General features: G+C 45.3%; 1 protein-coding gene and 1 long non-coding RNA gene across 2 annotated transcripts; both read right to left on the bottom strand.

Moving 5' to 3' along the window:
* Nucleotides 1–27,861, bottom strand: FBP1 (fructose-bisphosphatase 1). The gene is made up of 7 exons (XM_060609907.2): nt 27,498–27,861; nt 14,962–15,124; nt 12,513–12,605; nt 6,559–6,699; nt 3,147–3,284; nt 1,953–2,072; nt 1–330 (listed from the first exon to the last, which is right to left on the bottom strand). Exons 1-7 carry the CDS (start codon nt 27,665–27,667, stop codon nt 139–141), a joined length of 1,017 nt encoding a protein of 338 aa, XP_060465890.2. The 5' UTR covers nt 27,668–27,861; the 3' UTR covers nt 1–138.
* LOC132663535 (uncharacterized) lies at nt 20,510–23,933 on the bottom strand. The gene is made up of 2 exons (XR_009603103.3): nt 21,507–23,933; nt 20,510–21,079 (listed from the first exon to the last, which is right to left on the bottom strand). It is a non-coding gene; the product is annotated as an uncharacterized LOC132663535 (long non-coding RNA).
* Nucleotides 27,862–27,881: the final 20 nt, after the last annotated feature.

Consider the following 27,881-nt stretch of genomic DNA (forward strand, 5'->3'; position numbering starts at 1 on the left):
TTTGACAGTGAAACTATGCATGCTTTTTATTTCTGCTGTTTAGGAATGTATGATGCGCAGTCAGAAAGGGGTAGCACCGTGTGGGATAAAAGGTCCAGGTAAATGGCACTTCTTTCTGGTGTGGGCAAGGCCACTTCTTCATTTGGCAGCGTGCTTCTTATAGATCTCCAGGAACTCCTTCACGTCTTCAGGCGACCCCAAGATGATTGGCGCCCTCTGGTGGATCTCAGTGGGAACAATGTCCAGTACAGCTTCCTTGCCAGTGGTAGCCAATCCTCCAGCCTTCTCCATGACGTAGGCCATTGGGTTACATTCGTATAGCAGTCTCAACTGAAAAAAAGAGCCAAGAGCAGCGCCCTCACACCAGAATATTACATAGAAAAGGGATTTGTTCTATACCAAACTAATACAGAGCTAGTGGGAGTTTCCAAGGTAACATGTAACTCTCCCTTTCCTTCTATGAGGTTGTAATAGCCCCCACCCCCAAGGCTGCCTCTAAGACCAAATGGTTAACTTAACCATTTGGTTAAATTAAGCCATTCATCAAGCCAGAGCCAGAGCCAGCAATAGATGGCCTGATGCAAATGGGAGACAGACCACCTGGACTCAGGACTGAATGACATTTTGGCAGAACTGATGGCTCCCTTCTCTTTATAGCACGGAGACTGGACCTAATGAGTGACTCGGTGTGTGTTTTGGATGGAGCTTTGCCTATTCTAAAAGCATTAAACATCCATGGTAGTGTCTGGCTGCAGACATCTGGAAAGCAGACTGGCTCCTCCAAACAGTATGATATTGTTTGCAACGCTGTGCACGTTCCTTTTACAATTCTCCAAAGGCTTCAGGGTTGGGATTTAGTATGTTATACATCTTGGCATTTACTTTTAAATATTAACTTTTTTATTGTGTTCATTTTCATGCAGTCTGCCTATTGAGCAGACAGCTTTTTGCAGGTGTTTCCTGACTCTATTTCCATACAGGTGTCATGGCCAGATTTGCAAAATTGAGGGGAAAAAAGGAGGCACCTCAATATCTGTGTTCAGAAACAATTTTTTGAGGCATTAAAGAAAAGTGCTATGGAGCAGGCTAATCACACAGGCTGAGATGCCTGACGTGGCTGTGGCAAGGGCGCTGTTTTAAGCAAATAAGAATGCCTTCAGCAAACTGGACACCACCAGCTGTAAACAGAGATCTGAACATATCTGGAACATATACACTTCTAACTATCCTAAGGGGATTATTGTTCCCATTCCTTTTCTTGCATTAAAAAAAAAAAAAAGACAGTCTGTCTATCGGGGAAAACAAAGGGACAATATTTGGGAGGGAAACACACTGTCACTGTGTAGAAGAAAAGCGGGGCATCCCTCAGCCAGTGTTAAGGAAGCACAGCTCACCCCATGGCTTCGGGACTCTGTGGGCATTAGACCAGTGCAGTCAGTGGTAACAGCTTCCCTGAAAGCTCTAGGTTTCCCCAGAGAGTCTTTCTTTCCCTAGGAAGGTTTCATTTTCCAAGCAGCCAATGTCAGCTCATTAGTTATTTCTATTTTATGCCTCTTGAAAACAATCAAAGGAAACCTCTACTTGGATACATATTCGATTTTTCTGCCTTGGCAATGAAGCTGAACTGTTTCATTTCACATTATGAATGGCATTCATTTGTCCCAGGCCAAACCACGCACCCACTGGAAGCACCTGTCCTCACCATAACACTATTACTTATCTTTAGCAATGGAAGGGCTCTCAAGAGACCATTTTGAGCTGATATCACCTGGCTTTAATGAGGACAACCTCTAATCTAGGAAAGAAGATGCCACACATATCCTTAGCATCCTACTGCGGAGCACAATGGCAATATAATAGCTACTGTCATCTTTCTTTCTTCCGAAGTCAAATTCCCTGGGCTGCAAAGGAACTCCAGTGCCTCTCAATCACCTTTCAGGAGATTTGTTTACCTTTCCATTGGGGCTCTTCTTGTTAGCTGGGTACAGAAAGATCCCTCCATAGACCAGGGTGCGGTGGACATCAGCCACCATGGAGCCCACGTACCTGGCGCCATAGGGCGCTGTGTTGTCCTGCAAGGTTAAGATTAACAATAATTAGGGTTGCCGCAAAGAAAATGAGTTCTGTGTCCTCTATGCTCATCTGATTCAACAGTCATTTAATGAACACCTACGAGGCGCTTATTTGGGGCTATGATAGGCAATGTGATGAATATCCTGTTCCCAAGGAGCAGAAACGAATAGCCCCATTCTTACACATCTCACAATAGGTCAAATTACCTGCAGAAGCCCCAACCGGGGATGGGTTGATTCTGGTTATGGGGTTGGGACGGCCATCACAAAATCATACGTTTTACCGGGACATTGCAGGCTGAGAAGGATTTTGCCAAGCTAAGGAGCTGGGCAAGGGGGGAAGGGAACCGCCCAAGCAAAGTATGGCAACACAGAGAAGGCAAATGCAAATGCTGTCCACCAGGGGTCTGGGGAGGACCCTGGTGCAGTGCGTGTGTGCAGGCTTCAGGGGTGGGAGGGGAATCCAGGGTAAGGTGGGAAGAGAGATAGTAAAGCTGGAAAGAGAGCCTGGGGCCAGCTCTGAGGCCCTGAATGCCAAACAGTATCTGGGCTTCCTCCTCAGTGGCATTTAAGTAGGAGTATGACAAAACTGGATATTCCTGCATAGAACCAGCTCTATAAACAGCCATTCCTTCTCTTTGTATTTGGTAATTTGTAACCTCTTCAGAAAGATGCCAAGATGGACACTCTTAATCTTGAGATGGTGGATAGAAATCCACTGGACACCACAAGGTGGGCACCTGGGTACGAGAACCACATTCTGTGCCATCTGAGATCAGGGACTACAGAAGTGAAATGTTTCACTGCCATGAACGAACTCATTCATCCGGCGACTTTATTATCCTAATTTTCTTCTGCCAAGAGAAAGCAGCTAAGGCTGATACGGACCCTCGGACTTTGACTTCTGAGGGCAGGGGCTCCAGTGCCCAGGACTAGGTGGGAATTTCATCATGGGGTCAGTGCACAGTGGAATCCAAGGCCCTGTGATCCCTGCCACCTTTAGCCTCCAGGCTAAATCATGAACCAACAGATCTGTGCATAACTCACGGGCCCTTGCCCAGAGCCCTCACTTACCGGGGGGAACTTCTTCCTCTGGACGTACTCAGTGACAGCACGGTCGAATTCCTTGGCATAGCCCTCATTGAGGCTGAAGATATTTCCTTTCTTTTTGATTTTCACGTCCCTGTCCACCAAAATGAACTCTCCAATGGCCTGGAAACAGGAAGGAGAGGGAGAGGTGATGAGCTGCCTCCTCCAGGCTTGTGTGAGGGCTGGGCTGGGCTGGGCTGGGCTGAGCTGGGCTGAGCTGGGCTGAGCTGGGCTGAGCTGGGCTGGGGGTCCTGAGGCTGGGGGGCACAGGATGCTTCTCCTGGAGCTGGGACACTATGTCCCCAGCCTGCCACTTCAGTAATGGCGAACAGGACAAGGGAAGAGTCAGTGGGCGAAAAGGAAAGAAGAGAAGAGGCTGCTGCAGATGTTGTTAGGGGATCAAAATTTTGGGGTTTGCTTTCAAATGGTTTCAGTAAAACAAGAGAGAAACCATACAAAAACAGGGAGGGCAGAAATAGGTAAAACAGCAGCAAAACCTGAGGGAGATTAAGAATTGTGTGTCCACTCATATGTGGAATTTAATAAACAAAACAAATGAGCAAAGGAAAAAAGAAGAGAGAGAGAAAGACAAACCAAGAACCAAACTCTTAACTACAAAGAACAAACTGATGGTTACCAGAGGGGAGGTCAGTGAGGAGATGGGGTCTGCAAAGAGTTTCTCAGAACTCAGTCCTGCCACCAAGTCCCAGTGCTAAGTTGATGCCTTTAGGGCTGAGGTACTTTAGAGGAGATGGCAATCTGGAAGGAAAGTGTCACCTAACTCCTACTGCTCTGGACTGAGGGTTGTTTGGGGCTCCTACATGTCCTGAGAAGAGGGTGCTTGAAGACCTGTCCTGTGGGGAGGGGGCTGTTCCATGGAGGTGAGAGGGAAGAAAGGAGGTATCAATACACCTGTCTCCAGCCATTTACCTCCCCCCCAGCAGAGAGTGGTTCCTGCAGACAGGGAGTGTGTCTGACCTAGAAAGAGAGGAATAGACGGAGGAAGGGAAGGCAGAATGGAAGGAGAACAGGAAGGATGAGGAAAAGGAGAAAAAGAGACTGGAATTAACAGTGGTCATTGGAAGGCTTCATTGTGAGTGATTCTTCTTTTTTCCTTTTATGCTTTTTTTTTCCCAAAAATTCTGACCACAGTTATGTAGAAACATTCTTTTATAATCAGAAAACTAAATAAATAAATAACTATAGTTAGAAAAGAATTCTTGAGGGGCGCCTGAGTGACTCAGTCAGTGAGTGACTGGCTCTTGATCTCAACTCAGGTCAGGATCTCATGTTCATGGGATTGAGCCCCGAGTTGGGCTCTGCATGGAGAGCATAGAGCCTATTTAGGATTCTTTCTCCCTCTCTCTCTGCCCTTCCCCCTCCCTCCCTCTCTCTCTCTCTCTCTCTCTCTCTCTCTTTCTCTCAAAATAAATAAACATTTTTTTAAAAGCATTTTAAAAAAGAAAGAAAAAAGTCTTGAAAACAAATCCATCACACAACAGGTGCCGAGAGCTCATGAAGCCATGCTTCCAGATGCCCTGCCCTGGTACCTGGCCAGAGCATGCGAGACATGAAGGAGCAAAGTCTCTTGCAAGTGCAGACAAGAGACTAAAAAGCCTTCTGAAAGTTAAAGCCTGCTGGAAACGCAGAGAGAGCTGTCTCAGTATTTTTAGCAGAAACCATCAGCCAAAATGAAAAGAAAGCGCTAAGGGGGTCCGAGGTTCGCCCCGCAGGCACCAGAGAGCAGTGGGTTAATGAGATGGTGTCCCCAGCAGGGGACCATTACAGCAGGCGTGCACCATTCTTCCAGACACCGAGGGGCCATTAGGTCTCAGGATGGCAAAAGACTATCAAATACACAGAAACTTACTCCCAGAAACACCGGTCTACGATCTGGAAACAAGAAAAGATTTCATTTTTTCTACACGTCCACCAACTCAAAGGTAACAGAGAAGTCACCAGAAGAATGTCTGGGGGAAGCAGTACATCTCTGGCAAAACAGTAAATCTGCAAACATCAGTGATTCCAGAAACTGTCCGCTGGGCTCCGGGTGAACTTTGCTCTGGTTCTGCCACTATTTTCCCCTGAGGTCACCTCATTTGGAGGCTTAATCTGGTATTGTTCCCTTAGCCTCGTTTATCTATTAAGCACCGGTTCTTCCAAGGAGGCAAAGTCCAGTTGTGCAAGATTGTAGGGGGCCAAGGCAGCCTACGTTCTCATTTATACCATCTGCCATGCACAGAGTCCAGGGCCTCACCAGGAACAAACTGTCTCCCGCCAGGTGCCAGCCAGGCATCTATACCTTGTGTTCAGTGCGTCAACAAAAAGCACCAAATAGATGAAGTTTCGTTACTGTCATAGGAGGACCCGTCGAAAACTAAAAGGTATTTATAAGCCCAGTTCTTTTCCCTTTGGGGCACTGTATCGAATGCACAGTGAACGTGCCAACCTACTGAATTCTACATTCAACAGTAGGTTTTAAGTGGGCCAGATATTTAAAGAGATTTCTTTCCCCAATTCATCTGCTTTGTTGAAACCGTCATCTACTGAATAAAGAGATAATTCTAATCAACAGGCATGTGGAAGGAATTACCAACAAATTAAAACTGTTAATATTTTCACGCCACCTTGGACTCCTATTTGTAAGGTAGCTTTTCTCTATAAGGTGGAAGGAGGAATTATCTTCATTTCCTTCTTTAAGTTCTCTTCCTTGAGTTTTTCAAAGCCTTATCAAAACTGCAAGGGTTCACAGAAGGTGTGCATGCATGAGCACAACATCAAATGAATTCGGTAGCTATTTTTGAAGAAATGTAAGCCACTGCATTGGGACACCCATTCACCTCTGCAAAACAAGCTAGTTAACGGAGATACTCAGTGGCAAACAGACCATCTACAGGCCCTATCTGGTCCATAAATGTGTTTTAGTTGGCTAGCACGTACGTTTTTTAAATCCAGTGTTTCTTGAAACATTGGAAGCCTTGGCAAGACTGGGCCCCTATTCCCAAATAGTAACAATTGCTAGACCTCTCCAGCTAGCTTTCCCCATTCCCCACCATTGCCCCAGTCTTCTTTCCCCAGCACACTGCATTCACTTACGTGGCCTGCCTGGACTTGGTGGACATTTGAATCCATTTGGTAATGTCTGTTCTAAAGAATTAATCTTGGAACAAAGTCCCCTGCTTATGCTCTGGACAAATATTATTTCTCACCTCAGTAGGCTTCTCACGATATACACAGTGCCCCCTCCATCTCCCTCACTCTTTCCCCACTCCATCGTCTCTGCCCCACTGTGGGCCTCATTTCCCACCTCTACATACCCCCCCCTTCACCCTCCCACACAAATAACAGACATTTGCAGTCACCAGCCAAGCACCTAACTTCACACAGTGTCTCTCACCGGGTCCAGCATGAAGCAGTTGACGCCATTCGCCATGGCCAGGACCAACATGGTGGCACTGCCATACAGGGCGTAGCCGGCAGCCACCAGGTTCCTGCCTGGCTGCAAAGCGTCCTTCTCAGAAGGCTCATCAGCTGAACTCTGGGATAAGAAAGAAAACACAACATGTTTTTGTTTTGTTTTATGTTTCCTTTTTCCAGTTCAATCATTAGCAAGATGCATTATCAAGGTACTCTCCTAATACAACAGGGCATCTTCCTAGAAGGGCCTTCCTCCACACATCAGTAATATCCTGATTACATTACCACAGCAGCCTTCCCCCCATACTGCAGATTTCCTGCATCTGGATCCTTCTTCCAGGCAGGGGCCTCCTCCAATTTTACTAATTTGATATTCCCTCATTTCTCCATTATCACTTTCGAAAAAAAGCATGCCTCCTTGCCAGCTCCCACTAATTTAATCTTATTACAGGCATCAATGTCTTTCACCTGCCTACTCCATCTTTATTTAAACATATTAAGGCTGGGCTGCAGGACTGTTAGTCTGGCGAGGAAATCAATTTTGTGGGCTTTGGCCAGTTGCTGCGCGTGCCTTAGTGGGCAGTGTGGCCTATTGCCTCACACATCCAAGCAATTCTCAGAAATACGGGAATTTAGAAGATCTCTCCAGAGTCATTCCAGGATAGGGCAGTTGCTTTCCATTTTGTTGACCACATCCCACAGTAAAAAAATACACTCACACCACAAACCAGTACCAACACACGTGCACATGCACACGCGACTACACAAATTTAAGAAAGCAATACTCACACTTAGAACATTACATGCACCCTAATCTTTTCATTTTTCATTAAAAACATAGCCCACCGGGTCATGTGACCATAGTTTGATACTAAGGAAGGGGACGCCTTAAGGGGATCTTCTTTATTAACACCTGATTGGTTTCTTCAGTCCTCAAAACAGCCCCAAACAAATCTTTCAGCTCGAATACTCTCTACTTGGATTCAAACAGAATAAAAAATGAGCAATTTCTGCCAATTTCATTTATTCCTTCCCCAATCAGAGATTACAGTAGCTGAAAATAAGTACACACACCTGTATCACAATGCCGGAGATGGAAGTCATCCCAGCAAAAACATCCCTGGTAATTTTTCCCTGTAACTTTTGACACTGTGGCCCAGAGGCCATCTGCATCAGAATCACTCAGTACACCTATTAAAAATGTGTATTCTGGGGGCGCCTGGGTGGCTCAGTCGGTTAAGCGTCCGACTTCGGCTCAGGTCATGATCTCGTGGTATGTGGGTTCGAGCCCCGCGTTGGGTTCTGTGCTGACTACTCAGAGCCTGGAGCCTGTTTCAGATTCTGTGTCTCCCTCTCTCTCTGCCCCTCCCCTGTTCATGCTCTGTCTCTCTCTGTCTCAAAAATAAATAAATGTTAAAAAAAAATTTTTTTTTAAATGTGTATTCTGGGGATGCAGCCTAAGCTTACTAAGCCAGACTTTCTAAGGGGGAATCTGCATTTTACTGTGCACCATACATGACTCTTGCACTGTAGTTTATAAAAAAGGAAGAGTCCAAAAGCCATTTTTTCTCCTTTTTCCCCTCATTCCCACTCCTGTGTCTAATAAATGGTTTTCACTAAGGCGGTTTGTTGGTTTTTTGGCTGGATTGGGTCATGTTATTTGATTTAGTTTGGTTTGTGTTCATAGAGCAGTGCATTGCATCTAAACACAGACCAAACACGCTATCAAGATTTTGAGTTGTTTTCCCAAACTCCAAATTTTGCCAGTGTCCAACCTGAAAAAAAGAACCAGCTTTCTTCAAAGCCAGTGACATAGGGGAGGACTCAGTCCTCCAATTATCCTCTATCACAACTACTTAACCCTGCCAATGCAGTGAGAAATCAGGTAACAGCAATATGTAAACGAATGAGTTGACTGGGAGCCACTAAAGTCTTGAAATAATCAGTTCTCCAGTAAGAAAAGTCCCTCAAAGACCCATCTCACCCAGAACCATCTGTGCCTGCCTGTGCCAACAGTGCAAGAGTAAACAGCTTTTCCTGAAATGTCGCCACCTGAAAAACTTACCCTCTGACTTCCATAGAATAAGAAATGGTCACGTTGTCTATGATCCACACACTCAGAGAAAATAATGGCATGGAATCATGGATTAGGAGGAATTCTTTCCTAGCCTGATCTTTCTAATGCATGGGTTCCCTCCTTCAAACCCCAGCAGTGAAGGCCTTTGTTCCAAGGGATCCATCACATTCCCATGCAGATGCTCACGGACCCACCGATGAGCCCTAGGCAAAATTAGAGAAAGTCTCTAGACCCTACCTTTCACTACCTATCCCAGGCCCCCACCTGCTGCAGGTATGGGTTTGTTTTACTCCACACCACCTCATGAGGAAGACATCATGGAGTCTGGAGACTTAAGGCAGTGGAAGAGAATATCAGGCAAGAGTGGAGCTATGCTATCTTGTCACTTATCTGGTCTTCCCTCAGAGGGGCAGCCAAATCCTCCTCGGAAGGGCTCACAGGCATTTGAGAGTCCCCCATAACTCAGCCAATATTGTTCATCTACTATTACACTAGACAACCTAGCCTACAAAAAATAGATAAAACAAAGCCCCTGCCCTCTCAAGGGGTTTATAATCACTAGTGAACATGGGTAGGTTTTGCCTGGTCAGCAACCACAATCCTTCTGATGATAACTGCACTCACTGTTAATCTCCTTAACATACTCCCGGGCCCTCAGCTCTTGGGGGGGGGGGGGGGGGGGCACATGACCCTGGCCTGACCAACAAAATCATCGCCTCAAGCCATAGTGATTAGTTGAGGGATGGCCAGGTGATCAAAGCCAAGCCAATCAGACCCAATGAGATGACATTCTTATTGCAATTGTTGGAAAAGAGGCTTCCATCTTCTGCTCGACTTAATTGAGAGGGATGGGTGTGAGCCTGGATTTGCTAGGTGCTGTTTTGCCACCAGAGAGGAGGAGCGCAGTAGAGATGGAGAGGAAGCGTCTCCTGGTTGCATGGTCTGAGTCCTTGAATGCAGCTGCACCTGAAGCAAATCTATCCACTGGGCTTTCTACTTATGAGAACCAATAATTTTCTTCTACTTTCCTTCCTTCCCTCCCTCACTCCCTCCCTTTTTTCATTCCGTTCTTTAGTTTGAGTTCTGATACTTTCCATTGAATGTTCACATACAAACCAAGTAATATTAATAGCTAACATTTATCAAACACTTTTTTTGTGCCAGATACTATTTTGGGGGCATTATTTTTAAGTTTCAGTACCTCCCCTTTACAGATAAGGAAACAAGAGGTACAGAGAGTTAGTTACTTTGCCCAAGGTCCTATAGAACTGGTAAGTGTCAGTGTTAGGAAGCTGCATTCCATATGGCTATTAATTAATAAGTCTCCCTGTGCTCAGTTAAAGGACTTGAATTGGATTCTGAAACTGCCCGAGCACTTGTGAAACTACATTTAGTTGTGGGTACTGGATATTTCCAAAATCATCTCATATGAAACACGTTTAGCTTAAAAACATTTTTTTTTTAAAGGAAAGGAGGACAGGGCAGGGCAGGAAAGCCATTTCCAAACATGTAAAACAAAAACAACCTTATTTTCTGAAGCTTTAAAAGGCCAAATGAGGGGCACCTAGGTGGCTCAGTTGGTTAAATGTCTGACTTCGGCTCAGGTCATGATCTTACAGTTGGTGAGTTTGAGCCCCGCATCAGGCTCTGGGCTGACAGCTCACATTTACATCAGTAAATGTGTCACTTGAAGCATCAGACACATGGATGTTTACCCCCCACCCCAAGCTCTCAAATGGTTTCAAAGAATCAATAAGATGTTTGAAAATTGAAATAACATAAAGGCAGGTGTCACACTCATCTTTTCTTTTTTTTCTTTTTTTTTTTTTTTGGCTTTTAAGAGAGCCACTTCAGGTTTATTAAGAGCATGGAGACCTGTTGTTGAGTTTTAGCATTCATCAAGCTGCTGTTGCAAGCTGCTTTGATATATATATATATATATATATATATATATATATATATATATATATTTTTTTTTTTTTTTTTTTTTTTTTTTTTTGGTTGATAGCTAGTTTTCTGGCTCTCAGTTTTCTAGGGATTTTTTTCTTTCCTTAAAAGAGTCTTTATTTAGGGTTTTGAGATAGAGACTGTGGCTGGCAAACATCAACACTCCTTTAGTTTTGGTGAAGTCATTAACCAGGAAGGAGTCTACCATCATAGGAAGAATTTTGCTAGAAACCTCTCTTGCTCTACTGTGGATTCGATACTTGATAAGTAAAAATTACCTCCCTCCATGTCTATAATAGGAATGTATGTTTCATGGTATGACTTGGAAAATAACTGAGTTGTTGCCTTTGCCTTTTTGTTATGAGCATTAGAATCCTCTATTACCCAAACTGATTTTGATGTGGATCTGCCTCTCAGCCAAGACAGAAAACCAAAATCCACACCAATGATGAAAGAAAACCATCCCACGGTGGTCCTACTTTCCATGTGTTCAAAAGGAGATTATGGGCAACACCAGACAAATCACTCTGAGAAATAAGGTGCAAACTGTGGTCCCGCCTGTCAAGCTGTGGCCTCCCTCTGTCTCCCGAACAGGAAAGCTGGGAGGAAACTCAGAGGTCAGCTGAATGAAGCTGCCTCATCCACTGAGATGAAGGAATGGGCTCAGGCTTTACTGAGGTTTTATTTCTAAAATAAACAAGAGGGGCAGAAGTCAAGATGACATACTTTAGATTTCATGTTTATGATGGGCAATGGGGACCCATTCTATTTTTTACCAGTCTGTGTACTTGAGTTATTACACACACACACACACACACACACACACACACACACACCGAAAAAGAAGGAAAGAGAGGCTCTGGAGGTAGAGTTACCCACCCAGTTCACATAAGCGAGAGACCCAGGCCAGGAGTCTGGGGCCCCATGCTGCACCAGTGTGCAGCAAACCCTCCACAGAGGGACAGAGGGTAAACATTCTAGGCTTCACCATCACAATCGCCATCACAACTACTTTACCTTGCTGGTGCAGCTCAAAATCAGCCAAGGGCAATATGTGAGCAAACGAGTTGACTGTACGCCATTAAAACTTTATTTATGGACAGTGAAAACTAAATTTTATATGAATGTCATGGGTCACAAAATGAGTGTTTAGATTTTTTTTTTTCAGCCATTTAAAAATGCAAAAGGGGCTAGGGTGCCTGGGTGGCTCAGTCTGTTAAGGGTCTGGTTCTTGGTTTCAGCTCAGGTCATGATCTCACAGCTTTGTGGGTTCGAGCCCCACATTGGGCTCTGTGCTGGCAGTGCAGAGCCTGCTTGTGATTCTCTTTCCCTCTCTCGCTGCCCCTCCCCCACTTGTGCTATCTCTGTCTCTCTCAAAATAAATAAATAAACTTAAAAATTTTTTTAAATAAAATAAAAATGCAAAGGGGCATTTTCTTCTCACAGGCCATACAAATCAGGCAATGAGCTGGATTTGGCCCCAGGGAGTCATGGTTTGCAGACTCCTGATTCAGGGTCTTTAAAGGACAATTTTGACATAACTATTACTTTATTGTTGTATATATAATTCTCAGTTCACATAGTATGATCACTGTGACAAATCTATATTGATCCTTATTTTTATTCTCATTTTCCTTCATAAAAGAAAGCAAGATATAGCTAAAAGAGAGAAATAGCATTCTCTTCCCACCCACCCATGTTTTCCTATATTTTCTTTTAAACGACTTAATGGATCATCATCAAGACGTTAATGCTGGAAAAGTGGGAACTTGAGATACAAACCCATTTCAAGCCTCCCAGTTTCCATGATATACATTCTGACAGCTCCACCCATAGAGAAATAGTACTGGGTGCTCAACCTTAACTTTTCTTTTTATCTCAAACAAGGGGCTTGACATATTACATGTTACCTTTTTATAGATGCCAAAAATTGTTCCAATGGACACAAGGCAGTCAATATTGGAAGATCCATCGAGGGGATCAAAACAGACCACATATTTACCCTGAGCAGAGAAAAAGGAAATACAACTTTACTTTTAAAATTATAGCAAAACAACAAGAATACACTAAGGGGATAAAACAAGGGACTCTAGGGGAAAGTTCAAGAAATGTGAGTCATTTATCCTCTGTCATGTAAGGGATAAGGTGGCATACAGAATGAAAACAACAACAACAAAGTATGCATCCCAAAAGATCATTAGGCAAAGAAAACAGAGAATAACAGGTCTAGATGAAAATGATGAAATACAGATAAATAAGTCAAAAATTCCTACACCGTTGATACAGATGGATCATGATTTTGGTTTGAGTTTCCTGGCAGCCAGAGGAAAAAAAGAAACAAGGTTAGTCACTTATTATTCTTTATTCATAAGGGGAAAAAAACGTAACAATTCCTTAGGTGAAGCAAAGACAGAATTAAGATCTGTAAAAAATCTTCTCGTGCAGATAAATAATGATACTTGAGGTTATAGCACACAGAGCTCTCAGCAATATCCCTACTGTGATTCCCAAAGGGCATAACTCTCTGTGGTAGTTGGACTATCAAAATGTCACCCTTTGAACTGGATTTTCAGCGGTGTGCTGGAGCTGGTCCCTATGGGTGCCCAAGAGCTAATGGTGCACATCTCTTCCCAACTGTGCTTTCAGTGATGTCATGTTGGTAGCTTGAAATAAACTATGGGAGTATTGACACAGTTGAAATTGGCATGTGCTACACATCAGAGATTTTTTTTTTTTTTAAGAGAGAGAGAGGGGCGCCTGGGTGGCTCCGTCAGTTAAGCGTCCAACTTCGGCTCGGGTCATGATCTTGCGGTTTATGGTTTATGAGCTCAAGCCCCACGTCAGGCTCTATGCTGACAGCTCAGAGCCTGGAGCCTGCTTCTGATTCTGATTCTGTGTCTCCCTCTCTCTCTGCCCCTCCCCTGTTCACACTCTGTCTCTCAATAATAAATAAAGGTTAAAAAAAAAAGTTTTTTTTAAAAAGAGAGAGAGAGAGAGAGGGAGAGAGTTTACCAGTACACCACTGGGGATTTTCCATCTCCAAATCCACCACTTTAAGATGTGGTTTTTAAATGTTCTGCATCAAATTAAGAGGTTTCTCTGATTCCCTGACCTATTGCTCTTAACAAATCACCCTGGCTGATGCAGAGGAAGCTGTCATCTGGAAAACAGAAACATGCCTATTATCAAGGCATGTTACAGTCAGGGAAGTTTGAGGTAACTGATAGAGGATATTAAACACAAAATTCAATCCACATGCCTAAAACTGCCAAGTACCTTGAGAAGCCCAGCAGAGAAAAACATGAACTTTGAATCTGACATGATGTGGTATTTTAGGAATGATGTAAAACAAGTTAATCCGATATGGCTTCCCACCCCTCTTATAAAGGTCAAAACTGGGTAGCAGGCAACCTCTTTAAATTAATCCTCCAATTGCTTTTTTCTAATGCTACTCCTTCCTGTCCCCAGTTCATCTCAAACAGGGTAAGGCAGAAAGCCCATATAAGTGCACATCACATCTCAAAAGGTTTTTTTTAAATCATGATTGCTGTTCTTCAAAGACTGGCTATACTCTTTCATTCACTTCTTCAACAACAATTTATTGTTGAGCCCCTACAAGCTGCCAGGCAAGATGCTGGGATACATAAAAGAATATAACCCATCAATGCCTTCAAGAAGCAATCAAATCAATGGGATCCAAATAGATTATAATGCATAAATCAGTGATAGGAATTGAAAGCAATTTTTTTAAGTGTATTTATTTTGAGACAGAGTGCACAAGTGGGAGAAGGGCAGAAAGAGAGAGAGAGGCAGAGAGAGAGAGAGAGAGAGAGAGAGAGAGAGAGAGAATCCCAAGCAGGCCCCATGCTGTCAGCATGGAGCCCCACACGGGGCTTGATCCCACAAACCGTGAGATCATGACCTAAGCTGAAATCAAAAGTCGGACACTTAACTGACTGAGCCACCCAGGCGACCTGAGCAGTTTAAATTGGCAAGAAAGGTGAGTGTGAAGGTTGGCTATTTGGTGGGTGGAGATGAAGTGAAAGAGGTAGTTAACAGAAGCCAGACTTTGAAGAGCCTTGAACATGACAACAAAAATTTAGGGTTGGGGATGAGTAGGAGTACATAAGAGTCTCTCCAATGTATGAGTTCAGTGGTGGGTTGGTATTGGCATGAACTATGAGGTAGACAGTAAATTTCAGATACGGAAGTGAGGTGCAGTCTGTGAATGATGACTGATGGTTTGAGAAGAAGATAGGATTCCTAGGAATCCAGCTTGGCTGAACAAGTGGAGCCATTTATAAAGCTAGGAAGAAAATGGTTACATTGAACCCCTCAATAGTAGAAATGCAGACCCACCCTTTTTTCGGGCTCTACTATAATGGCATGCTTATCTTCTTCTGACACAAGAACACAGGTGGCAAAGGATGACTTTAACATGTTAATAACCAGGTCATTGGAGAGGACATCCAGCTTCTTCACTTGGTCACCTGTCACGTTGGTAGAGCCAGCAATTCCATAGCTAGAGGAAAGAAAAGCCACAAAAATATAAGCCATGGCCACCAGAATATGCTAATGCACCTATAAACCCATTGGAAATGGGTATTAGTAGGATTTAGAAGACAGGAAGGAAGACACATGGTTTGGGAGAAAAAAAAAAAAAAAAAACAAGAAGAACGGTCATCTCCCTGGATTATTCATCTGTCCAGTACCTATCAAGTTTCCCAGCACACGTTTGTGGTTACATCCATGTTTCTCAACCGTTTTTTAATGGCCCCTAGGAAGGCTTTTTAGCTTTTTTTCCTAATCATACTCCTCCATGAAATTTTAATTTGAATACTACAAATATAGTGTATATCTGTGCTTTATATATTAAAAAGACTGATCTTTCTCACTTCCCCCCAAAACCAATCTTTACCTCCCGGAAGCACAGGTTTAATGCAGAATGAATCTGCTGAGAGGTACAGCAGGCAAGGGAAACTTCTGGGGGGGGGGGGAGGGGCGGGGAGCCTTACATATGAGCAAAGACAAGGGATGCTATGATTTTAGAGCTGTAAAGTTCCTGAAAGAAAATATTGACTGGTCGCATCACCTCATTTTATAGAGAAGGAAGCTCACACCCAGACAGCAACAGGCTTGTCTGAACCAGAGAAGCAGAGCAGAGGTGAGAAGCTGCAGGAAGTGGAAAATCTGGAGTTTCTACTTTATTTTCAAGGTACCTGTAAGTCCGTAATTGCAGAATTCCAGAAGCGGAGTGGCTTGTGCAAAATGCAACCTAGTTTGGTAGAATGAAGTAAGAGGCAGGTTGTTCTAGCCCAGTGTTGAGCAGGAACACTGAGAAGAGGGAAACGTTTTGGAGAAAATGCACAGTCCAAGAGAAGAGATTGCATGTGGGGAGGGCAAGTAGGAGCGTTGAAGACACCGCCAAACAGCTGAGAGTGGGTGACAAGGGGCACAGTGGCGGCCCTCGCTGAGGCTGCCAGGAGCACTTGCCTGGGAACCGGTGGTCCCAGGAGCCCCTGCTTCAACTCCTGCAAATTTGTTTTCTCTAAACAGAACTCACATTTCTCTGGCTGGACGGACAACCCTGAGCCAACACTGGGAACCGTGCCACCCAAAACGCCTGGCCTGGCCTGACCTGGCCTGACCATCTCCAGAAGGTAACTCCGGCTTCCCAGCAAGCCCACCTCTAGTGCTGCCTCAATGTCATTCACCTGCCCACCTGGGGATGGTGTCTCATCCCACCAGCCCTCTGCCCACTGCCACCCTTCCCACCGTGTCACTCCTCGTTCATAAGTCAAAGACCGAGGGATCTGTCAGACCCACAGCTGTAGCCCGTGGTCCGGGCGTTGGGTCCTCTCCCCACATAATCTTTCTCTCACCTCAACGGTGAAGCCGATGCTGCTGGAGAAAGAAGGCAGCCAGATTCTGGGTGGAACGAGAGGGGCTTGGCAGGGCCACCAACCCAAATATACCTCCCTCCCTAGCCCCACTGGCCCTCACTGCTGCTCCTTCTAAAGTCACTATGAATTCAGGCAGGCAAACAGGCTGTGGAAAGGAACCTGAGCTCTCTAACAGAGACCCAGCTCACACCTCACCTCTGCAAGTCGCTTTCCTCTCTATGCCTCCTTTGGTGCATAAGCCCACTGAGGGCAGTGATACCTTGTGCGGTGCTAGAGGATTCCATGAGATGAGGCACGCAAAGGGCTTAGCACAGCCTTTGGCATGTAGTAGTAAGAAAAAATGTTAATTATCTTGGTTGCTCTCTCAAGGGAGCCCTCATTAGGGATCTGCACCTGCTGAGGGAGGTGAAGCGGGGGTGTCAGAGAGCCCCCAGGCTTCATCCCCCATCATGTTAGCATGGATGGTTTATCCTTCACTCCTGTGAGGAGGACGACAGGGGTATGTTTTCCTCCATTGTGTCCCGGCTTCCAGCACATAGTAGGCCCTCAATAAACACTTGCTGCATGAATGAATGGCATACACCCAGGAGAGCAGAAACCTGAGCCTGAAGGAATGAGTATAGGAGCAATGGACTTTCAAGGTCATTCCACGCCTTACAATGCCGGGGAAAGCCACTGGCACGGTCTCCAGAGGGGCAGGCCTATGGGGACAGCTCCACAGAGGCCTGGAAGCCTGGGGCAGAGGGACGAGGCACCTGAGGTAGGCATGGGAAAGGCCTATTTCACACTTCGGCCTATGTCCCACCTGCTCAGGTACCTCACCCAGCAGTATGGGGGAAGAAGAGTCAGACTCCAAGGCTTCCTAGAGGCTCGTGTGAGTGTCCATTCATTTCACAATATTTATCATGCCCCCAGGAGATGTTCTGAGTGCTGGGGGTACAGTGTGGAGCAAGACAGATGAGACCACTGCCCTCATAGAGCTTATATTCAAGTGAGTGAGACAAACAAGAAACAGTAAGTGCTCTGGAATGGTCAAGACCACCAGCCTGGTTCCTTACTGGTTCCCGAGTGTTAAGCTCCTGCTCTGGGTCACAGCGGGTGGCACCACCTTTCTGTAATGGGTGTCAGGTGCGCCATATAACACTCTGGGGACATGTGCTACACCTGGCACTGAAATGGCCATGTTCCCTGCCAAACCAGTGCAGGTAACTGGCCACCTCTCTGGCTCCAACTCCCTGCAAGGTTGGGTGGTTACCTTTCCCTTTCTCCTCTTTACGCCATTGAGGGTCCCTCCTCTGTTCTAACGAGAAGGACCCTTTCCCAACTATCCTCCAGTTGCTTGTGAAACATGAAAACAAAATATATGGAGATATAATGTTCTAGGCCCCTCAAACTCAAAATTCAGGTACTTTACAACTTTCTTAGGTCTTCTTGTGGCAGGGTTTCCCCTGGTGACGCCTGGTGTTTAAGAAAGTCTTTTATAAAGGCATAGGAAAGTGATTCTGAGGTAGAATCAGGATTCAGGAGAATGAGTTCCCAGACTGCCGCATTGATAGTAATTACAACCAAGTTCATATCCTATCACTGGGTGTTCTTTGCGTTTTGTCTTAGCACACAAAGTTACCCTGACTCGTGTTTGTCCCCTGCATTATTCCGCTCAGGGATGATAAGCCAGGCAGGACAAATGCTCAGTCGGGCTTCTCCCAACACACCACAGGAGGGGCCCTCAGAAGAGCTGCAAGATGTCCCTGAGGGAACACATTTCCACAGCCCAATGAAAAGCCAGAAGCATGCAGGGCTCCTGCAACTCTGACAGAGGAGAAACGTCCTCAGAAATACCCTCAAGGAACTAATTAGCTGAACAACACATGGAGCTTATTTTCTCCCAAGTTTTCAGAAACCCTCTTGAAACAAGAAATGTCTGCCTTCTGATCAGTCATCATTCCTCAAAGGCCCCAAAAGGATAGATGACAAAGAGCCTTCACTGTGTATTCTGATGGCCACAAGGAGAGAGCAGTGTCACCCGCCTTTGAGATGGACAGCAGATGTGGGCCTTGGCTTCTAGTGAGGCGGCCCATGCCTCTGCCCGGACACTTTAACTAGGACTTGGAAAGTGAATCAACTGTGTTCCCCAAACCAGAATTCTAGACGGATTCCAGAAGAGCCGAGCAGAGGCCAGAAGCCTAGCCTGGTGTAGAAGCAACTTTCGTGCCAGCTGTTGTGAACAGGAGGGCACGGAACCAACTACCCTTTAACACACCACCAGGCTCTTTCTTACATCAGTTCCCAATCTGCAGTTCCCTGGGGCCAGAATCAGGCAGCAAATGAGGCTGCAAGGTTGTGGGGAAACCATAATACAACTCTGTCAAAAAAAGCCTTCCAGAGTCCAACTATGCCTTACGATCAGTGGAGAAAGAGAATCAAGCCAAAAGGTGAAAAAATGGGTTGCCCTAAGCAAGCTGTAAACCTCTAGGCTGAGCTCCACCCTCCACCCCACCCAGAGGACTCAGCTGGGCACTGATCATGCAGAGATGGGGTCATCAGTTGTGACCGAGCTAGTCATTTGATCTGCCAACGAAGCTTTTCCTAAATGCAAGTTATCACAGAGGGAAAGGGAACACATCATGGGCTTTAACTCCACATGATGAGGGAGCATAAGTCAAGCTGAGGGGCAAGCACCAAGTAGCATTATCCCTGCCCTCCCCAGGTGGGATATGTGTGACATTCCTCAGGCAATCCTGGCTGCCCAACAACAAAGGAAAGGACAGAAAACAGATGGCTGGACTGGTCAGAGTCTCCATCAGTTTACAAATCTCTTAGTCAATTACAAGAAAAAGGCAATTTTATCAATAGCCTAAATCTCCAGAAACCTATACACTCCCTTTCCTGGAACCCCAACACCACCCTCTCCTCCATAGTGATGTGGGGGAACAAAGGAAGGAAGAAAATGGCAGATAAAATTGAATCTCCGTATAACCTACAGCCCATTGACAGATACTTGAGGCAGGCAGAGTAAAAGTTTCTCCAGGAACTCCCTACTGGTCTCAATGTTAACACTTTGCTAGAGGGAAAAACAACCTTGGCCTGACAATAGCTAGGCCTCCAGTAATCTGTGAGTCTTTAGCATATGAAAATCTCTTTGGAAACTTCCCTTTTGACATAACCTCCCCCAGCCCCAAAGTATATAAAAAGCCACTCTTCACAGCCTTAGTGCAGCTTTCTGCCCACAGGTCCTGTCCTCATGCTTTAATAAAATCACCTTTTTTGCACCAAAGACTTCTTCAAGAATTCTTCCTTAACCGTCAGCTCCGAACCCCACCGTCACCCCAAAACCTCATCACACAGGTTAGGACTCTAGATTACTGGAGTCCAAGTCCTGGCTCTGTCACAGGCTAAGCAAGCCAAGGAAAGTCACTTAGCATCTCTAACCTTTGGTTCATCTGTAAAAATGAAAATTAAGTACATCTACTTGGTAATATATGGGGGAAGCGAGGGCCAATGAATTGATACAGGCTTAGAATAGAGCCTGGCATATATAGGTGAGTAAGCAAGAATTGGTATCATTCCATTCCCATCCCTAATTTTCCTTGGAAATAATACACCCACGCTAAGAACCAAGGTGGGTCCTGGTAAGAACACTGCACCAGAGACACCGGAGTCCAAATTCTGTCTCTCCTTCCGAGTATTTATCAAGGTGCCTCAATTCCCTGATGGATTGTTTCTGCTTCTACATTTTGTAAGGACGAGGGTTAATCCACCAATGCACCTGGTTCACAGTAGCCAAACGGCAGCCATGATGTTCTCAAGCAAGCCCCACAGGCATCCACTGAGTAAATGTTAGTTGATGATGGGGGAGGGGCAACCATGACCTCTAAACCAGTTTTGCCTGCAGCTTTTGAGAAGTCAGCCAGTGCAGAACTGTGTCACAGGTAACTGGCAACAAAAGAAAGTGCTCAAAAGTTTGCATTTGAAGAGTCTTAATGGGGATAGTATTGCATTTGAAATACCTTCAGATGCACTCCATTTTTATTCAAATTGTTGGCCTTGCAGTCTAAGTAATTCAAGGGTGGGAAGCATCCTGTCAGGGTTTGAGTCCTTGTGAATTGTTCCTTTTTAAAGGCCTAGACACACAAGAATTCTCTTTTTGGAGGTTGGGGAACAAAAATCAACTTGAAAAGTATCTGCTTTCACTAGCACTGTAAACCTCCCTGAAAATTTGAAAAAGCTACATTGCTTTAATTCATATAATAGGGAACTCCTTAAAAGGATAGGCTAAATTTGGCCAGTATTTTAAAAGCCTTAGACATTTGGATTAAATATTAGCATTGTGTTTCAAATTTGCACATGACTTCTAGAATGGATGTGCCATTTCGCAGCCATAAAGTTTGTGATTTATGATGATCAGGGGAAAGCCGCCTTTAGCAACATTTCTGTAGCACAGCCCGAGAGACCAGGATTGGAGCCAACACCCCTCTCAGGGAAGAACTCTCCAGAGCATTTCTTCCTGACGTCAACAGGACAGCAGACAGCAAGCAAAAGAACCAAATGAAAGAGCTCATTTTCAGAACACCCACCTGAAGAGAAAGGAAGACAGATTACTATTTACTCCTTATCACTGCAGTGGAACGTAATAAGACCTGTTATTGATTGATTCTGAGGTAAATGACCAACTGTTCACCCACACAGGGATATCCAAGGGTCACATCGGAAGTTTGTTGAAAGGGCGCCTGAGGGGCTCAGTCGGTTAACTGACTTCGGCTCAGGTCATGATCTCGGGGTCTGTGAGTTCAAGCCCCACATCAAGCTCTGTGCTGACAGCTTGGAGCCTGGAGGCTGCTTGGGATTCTGTGTCTCCCTCTTTCTCTCTCCGCCCCTCTCCCCCCCACCGCTTCAAAAATAAACATTACAAAAAAAAACAAAAACAAAACAAAACTTTGACACAAATGCTTAGAGCAAAAAAAAGAAAAAGAAAAAGAAATTCGTTGAAGAAGAGATGCCAACCAGAACAGCGTTCAAAAGTCACAAACCCCAACCTTCGCTTGTGTTCCTGCCAGTCAAAAGCAGACAAATAGGATTCTCTGTGACTGGCTGTGCTTCTCGTATGGAAAGGAAGTTACAGTTCACTCTCTGGTAATAAGGAGAAGATAATTTAAGAAATATAAAATAAATCTGATAAAGTTTGAAAAATTCAATATCATAAACTCTGCAAATTTGAAAATAAACATGTTAACTGATCTGTAATTCCAAAATTAAAACTGAAGTTCCTTATTATTTTTTTCCATCAAACAACCAAGAGAACCCCATATGTAAAAGCAACTTTTATGGGGCACCTGGGTAGCTCAGTTGGTTGAGCGTCCAACTTTGGCTCAGGTCATGATCTCAGGGTTTGTGGGTTCGAGGCCCATATCAGGCTCTGTGCTGCCAGCTCAGAGCCTGGAGCCTGCTTTGGGTTCTGTGTCTCCCTCTCTCTGCCCCTCCCCCACTCGTGCTCTGTATCTCTTTCTCTCAAAAATAAAAACATTGAAAAAAAAATTTTTTTTAAGTGCTATTGGGGCACCTGGGTGGCTCACTCGGTTAAGTGTACAACTTTGGCTCAGGTCATGCTCTCACAGTTTGCGGGTTCAAGCCCCACATTGGGCTCTGTGCTGACAGCTCAGAGCCTGGAGCCTGCTTTGAAGTCTGTGTCCCTCTCTCTCTGTTCCTCTCCTGCTTGTGCTCTTCCTCTCTCTCAAAAATAAACATTAAAAAAAAAATTTTAAAGCAACGTTTCTGGATACCACATGAGCAGTATAGGAGATTTCCTGTAATCGACCTGATGGTGCAACGTTGCTCTTATAACGTTCCATCCTGAAATACATGCCTGGGAATGTATGAGTGCACATGGGTAACTACTATGGATTGAAAGGCAAAATAGAAAGACATACCAGCTTATAACAAAAATAATAATAATCTTCAGCCTAACAAAGTAATGACGATATTGGTACCTGTTTAATGAACACAATTCATCCTTACACAACGTTCTAAGGTTGAAGAAAAACAGTGGTCTCCATCTTATTAAGTGGGAAAACTGAGGCTCAGAGATATTCCATCAATTGCCCAAATCCTCACAGAAATTGAATAGCACAGCAGGACTCCAAGCCCAACTCCACTGCTCCCCAAAACATGCTCTGAAGTCCTGCATGTTCTGTTAAATCCAGTCCTGATTTTCTTCCCCTCTTCCTCTCTGCCTCAGGGCAAAGGTGCCAAAATCCAGTGGCCAAACCGTGAGGCAGGATTTCTTGCCCTAATCCTACACAGCCCATCCAACAGCAGGCTGAACAACACCTCCAACTGGATAGCGCTCCAACATAACAAGTTTAACATTTCCAAAATGTTGGAATCACGTTCTCATCCATCCCCAGCCTCTAAAACCAGCTTCTGCTTTGGAATTCTGTTTTGGGGTTTTGTTTTGCTTTGTTTTTGAATGGCATGGCCCTACTCTCAATTGCTAGAACCTTCTCTTTGAGAACCTCACTGCCCTTTCTCACCCAATCCACACTCAAGACTTCCCTGGGGTCTCTCTCCACTCCCCTCCAATGCTCCAGCTCAGCTCAGTGCTTTCCTCACTCCCCACCCTCAATGGCTTTTCCCAATATTTCAGCTGCCTTCCAAGTCTAGACTTCCAGCCATATCTTCCCCAGATTAATTGCTAATCATGCCACTGACCCACTCAACAACTTGTACTCACTCTCTCCCCTTTGCATACACCCGCAAAATATATTCACCCCTGCCATTGGATGCTCCCAACACACTCAAATTTAACATCCACAAATGCCCCACCATATGTGCTCCTTGCTTTAGTCAAACTAAATGAGCATATTCTCCAGAAATATCTTCCCACCACCCCTTACCTTCCCTCACACAACTGCTCACCTCAAAATGCTCTCTAGCCATCAGGACTTGGGATCATCTTTCCCTGCTCACTGCCAATGCCCATCTCAGTGCCCCACAATCCTTTGCATCTGAAAGGCCTGAGAAAATTGAAACTTAAAAGCTTAAGTTAAGGGAAACTGAAACCTAACCAAGCTTAACCAGCTTGTTCCGCTTCTGTACAATTGCTTGGCGCGCCCATGTATTCCTGATCAATCATTGTTGCCTGGCACATCCATATATTCCTGATCAACCATTGTTACTTGGCACATCTGTGTACTCCTGATCAATCATTGTTGCCTGGCACATCCGTGTATTCCTGATCAATCATTGTGATACCCGTACCCCCGGTTGTGGTCTAACCTAAAGGCAGGAACCAATCGAATACTGTTAAGTGTCCAACTTTAAACACCAACCAATCGCAGCTCTGTAACTGTGAAAAATTCCTGGTTTCCCCATGACTTGTTTGTACCTGTCTATAAAAGGGGTGTAAAAACCTCTCTCAGGGCCTCTTGGCGTCACCGGCAACGGGGGCGCAGAAGTCCAGGTTCGAACCTGCAATAAATGACCCTTGCCGCTTGGCTTTGACTTACGACTCTGGTGGTCTTTTGTGGGAGGTTTCAGAACTTCGGGCATAACACATCCATCCACATTGTATTTTTGGCATCTCTATGAAAGCATCTTTCAGGAACTCTATTGTGTTTTGTAACTAATTCTATACTTGTCTTACAGCATAAACTCTCTGTTGTTCTCATCCCTCAATCTCTCCTAGAATTCTGCACGTTGTGGGTGTTCAATAACGTTCTGTTGAATTAAACAGAACCAGCGAATTCTCCAGGCAATGATTTGGAAACACGTACAAAGGGAAATCAACTTCATATGCCTTAAGCAAAAGCCTAAACCACTGGAGAACCACTTTCTCCCAAAGGAGTGAAAACAAAGACAAGAGCAATCACTTCAGTTTGAACCATAAATTCATCAGATCCACTTACAGGCTGCTGACTCCTCTCCTTGGGAGAACAGAAGGTGGGTTGCCCCTTGTATGAATGTCATTACCTTCGCTCCAGAGAATGGATGGAGGGGAGGCAGAAGCACAGAGATAAGCCTTCAAGAACAGGTTTTCTAGAAGCACAATGGCTTCTTGAGGTACAATTCTTAATTTGCATCAAAAATAAAATTAATGGGTAAGGTTTAGAGTCAGATGAGCTTTAACTGACTTCGGAAAAATAAAGTCGGAGCCGCGTGGTATAAAGACTCCCAGCCTGGGCAACAGGTCTATGCATCTCACCCTCAGCCCTCCCCCCGCACCCCCCCCCCCCGGCCCTCAGGGGCCCTCATCTGTACAAAGAGGGGCTAGACTAGGTGACTTCTGAGTCTTTCAAAACTCTGTGATTCTATGAATGTCTTATCAACTACAATGAAGCTGGCTACCACAGCAACTATCAGTTGAAAGAGAGAGACAGACAAAGAGAGAGAGAGAGCAAGAGAGATATCGCACTCCAGGCTCTACTTTTAAACTGATGTGTCCCTGGTGAGACATGACTGAGCTCTATAAACTGGCTTCTGTGAGGTTCCTGCAAATTTGCAATCATGTTGTTCCTCTGGGTACATGCCCTCCTAAGGGCAAGTCTTCAGCAGTAACAAGTTATTTGCAGGCACAGCCTTTTCATCAAAGCCTATAATGAATGTAATTTGGAGGCCTGGCTTGAGATCTTGTCTTACCGCTGCCTGCCCAACTGACCATGTCATACTGAGATAACCAAGTTCTTATTTTCCCACAGGGGTTCAGAAGTGTCCAAGTTCCTGGTCCTCCCCTGTCAACTACCCACACAACCAGGCATCAACCCCTATTCTATAGGTACAACACTGCTTGAAACAAAGACCTGTGTAATGCCCTACCATAGAGGAAGGGTTAAATAGCCCATGATACACTAAATAGCTCATGAAACACTACACAACAGTTACAAAGAAGGAGGTGGATTTATATGTCCTGACATTGAAGGCTTTTCATTATATATGTTAAATGACGGGAGCAAACTACAGAAGAATATATTAAGTGTGATGCCATTTTGTTTGCTATATTACATATAGGCTATATACATATGTAAATACATATCCATATATAAAATTGTATGAGTATAAAGAAGTATCTGGGAAGATAACCAGTAAATTATTAATAGTTGATACCCCAAGAAATGGATATGAGATGGGTTTCACTTTTTCCCTTGTGTTCTTTTGAGTGATATGAAGTTTTGTCAAGGAGTACAACTTATTAGGTAGCTTATAGTAATAACAGCAACATATTTTTTTCAAGTATGTTTCACGCCTGACGCAGAGCCCAGTGTGGGGCATGAACTCACAACCCTGAGATCAAGACCAGAACTGAGATCAAGAGTTGAACGCTCAATGGACTGAGCCACCCAGGCGCCCCACAACAGCAATATTTTTTTAATCTGGTATTTACAACTATCTGGTCTAAAATACACACTCTAGGGGCGCCTGGGTGGTTCAGTCAGTTAAGCGTCCGACTTTGTCTCAGGTCATGATCTCGCAGTTTGTGAGTTCGAGCCCCGCCTCGGGCTCTGTGCTGACAGCTCAGAGCCTGGAGCCTGCTTCCGATTCTGTGTCCCTGCTCATACTCTGTGTCTGTCTCTCAATGATAAATGAATGTTAAAAAAAAATTTTTTTAATATACACTCTTATCTAGCACCCTTTTGTCCAGGTCCCTCTAAGGCTGAGGCTATTTTAAAGGTGAGAAAGATACACATCAGAGCACATCTTGGGTTTCTGAGTCTTTTGAGGATTTTGAAAGGTACTGACATGTTTTTTAAATAATACAAGAAATGCCAAGCACCCTTTTTCACAAAGCTCCCTGGTCCTCAAAGGCAAGAAAGGTGGTGAGGGCACCTATACTTGTAAATTAAATCTGAACGAAGATGTTAACTGAGTATTTCCTAAAACAAAGGCTCCTTTGAAACATATTATTAAAAGTGGCTGTAGGTGAAATAGTAATGGAACCACCACCTTCCTAACATACTTGTTCCAATCCCAGCAAGGCCCGTCTCTGCTTATCATCTGAATAAACGTGATCGACATCCCCCCCCTTTTTTTAAGAATTAGCTCCGCCAACCCACTGTATGGGACCAAAGCCAGACAGCTCACTAGAAAAGGAATCCAGGTCGTCCACATTATATTTTTTCAGATCAGCTATGAGCATCATACACATTTTTACAGTATTCCTAAGTGTAGGAAACATTAGGAAGCAGTGTGGGCAGAGGACCAATCTAAATATAAAGTACCTGTGCACACCAGAGTAAACCGAAGGGTATCTGTGTTACTTACAAAAGCCTCATAAAAAGGCACCCTTTGAATCCCATGTCTCATGATTCCTCTGCTACACACACAACATGATGTGCAGATTCTCAGCATCTGCACCACCTACCGCAGAGCTTCTTAGAAATGCAGACTCTCAGACACCCCAGACCTATAGCAGCCCTTTGCTCGCAATCATTGCTACTCTTGGGAGCTCTGGGCATGCAGGCTTCCTCCCAGCCTACCTTGGGTTTCCTTTCTTCCTAACGGGACTTGTTTAGGGTCAAGGAGGTACTACTAAATCAGAAACCTGAGCTTGGGACCCCAATTCCAGAGGAAGTGAAGGAGGTCAAAGAAGACAAAGGGAAAGGAGGCACCTGCGCCAGCACTCTCCTGTAGGAGGCCCGGTTGCGTATGGTGGGCAGGCCAGGTGCTCGGCCTGGCTAGCCAGTTTCACCAGGGAGAGGCGGAGAGTGGGTGCAAAGCAGGTTGCTCAGCCCAGAGGAGAGGGCTGCAGAATGGAGACGGCTGTGGACTGTGAGCCAGGTCCAACCCCCCCTTGGGGCACCCCCAAGCTCAAGGGAGGGGAGCCAGGGCATAAGTGCAGTTGGACAGGCTTTGGGAGAAAGAGGCTACCAGGAAAAGGGAAAGAGAGAGACAGACTCCCATCTGTCAGACAGACAGGCAGGCTGGCATTAGGAGGAAGGGGACCACACATCCCCAGCGGAACAGACAGGACGCTGCTGCCCGATGGCCAGAGGCCTGACTCACAGGTGCGCAATGCCCGCTTTGCGCACGGCGGTGGAGATGGCTTTGACCGCAGTACAGAGCGAGTTGAGCAGCTGGGTCATCTCGCCTGTGCCGCGGGCCTTCCTGCCCTCTTCCATGACGAAGCGGGTCAGGGTGACGATATCCGTGTCGAAGGCCGCCCGGTCCGTCATGCTGAGGCCGGGCTGTGGCGGGCTGGGCAGCAGGTGCAGGCAGCAGGTGCGTACGGCTGGACGCCGTGAGAGGACTGAGCAACCGCGCAGCGCGTCGGCACCACTCGGAGCGTAACTGGCCAAGGCCAGGTTCAGGCGGTGTGTCCTAGGGGAGCCTATAGACACAGATTGCCGCCTCCCGCCCCCGGGAACACCTCCGCGCCCAGGCCTCCGC

Source organism: Panthera onca, chromosome D4 (genome assembly GCF_046562875.1).
Source record: "Panthera onca isolate mPanOnc1 chromosome D4, mPanOnc1 haplotype 2, whole genome shotgun sequence".
Lineage (NCBI taxonomy): Eukaryota > Metazoa > Chordata > Mammalia > Carnivora > Felidae > Panthera > Panthera onca.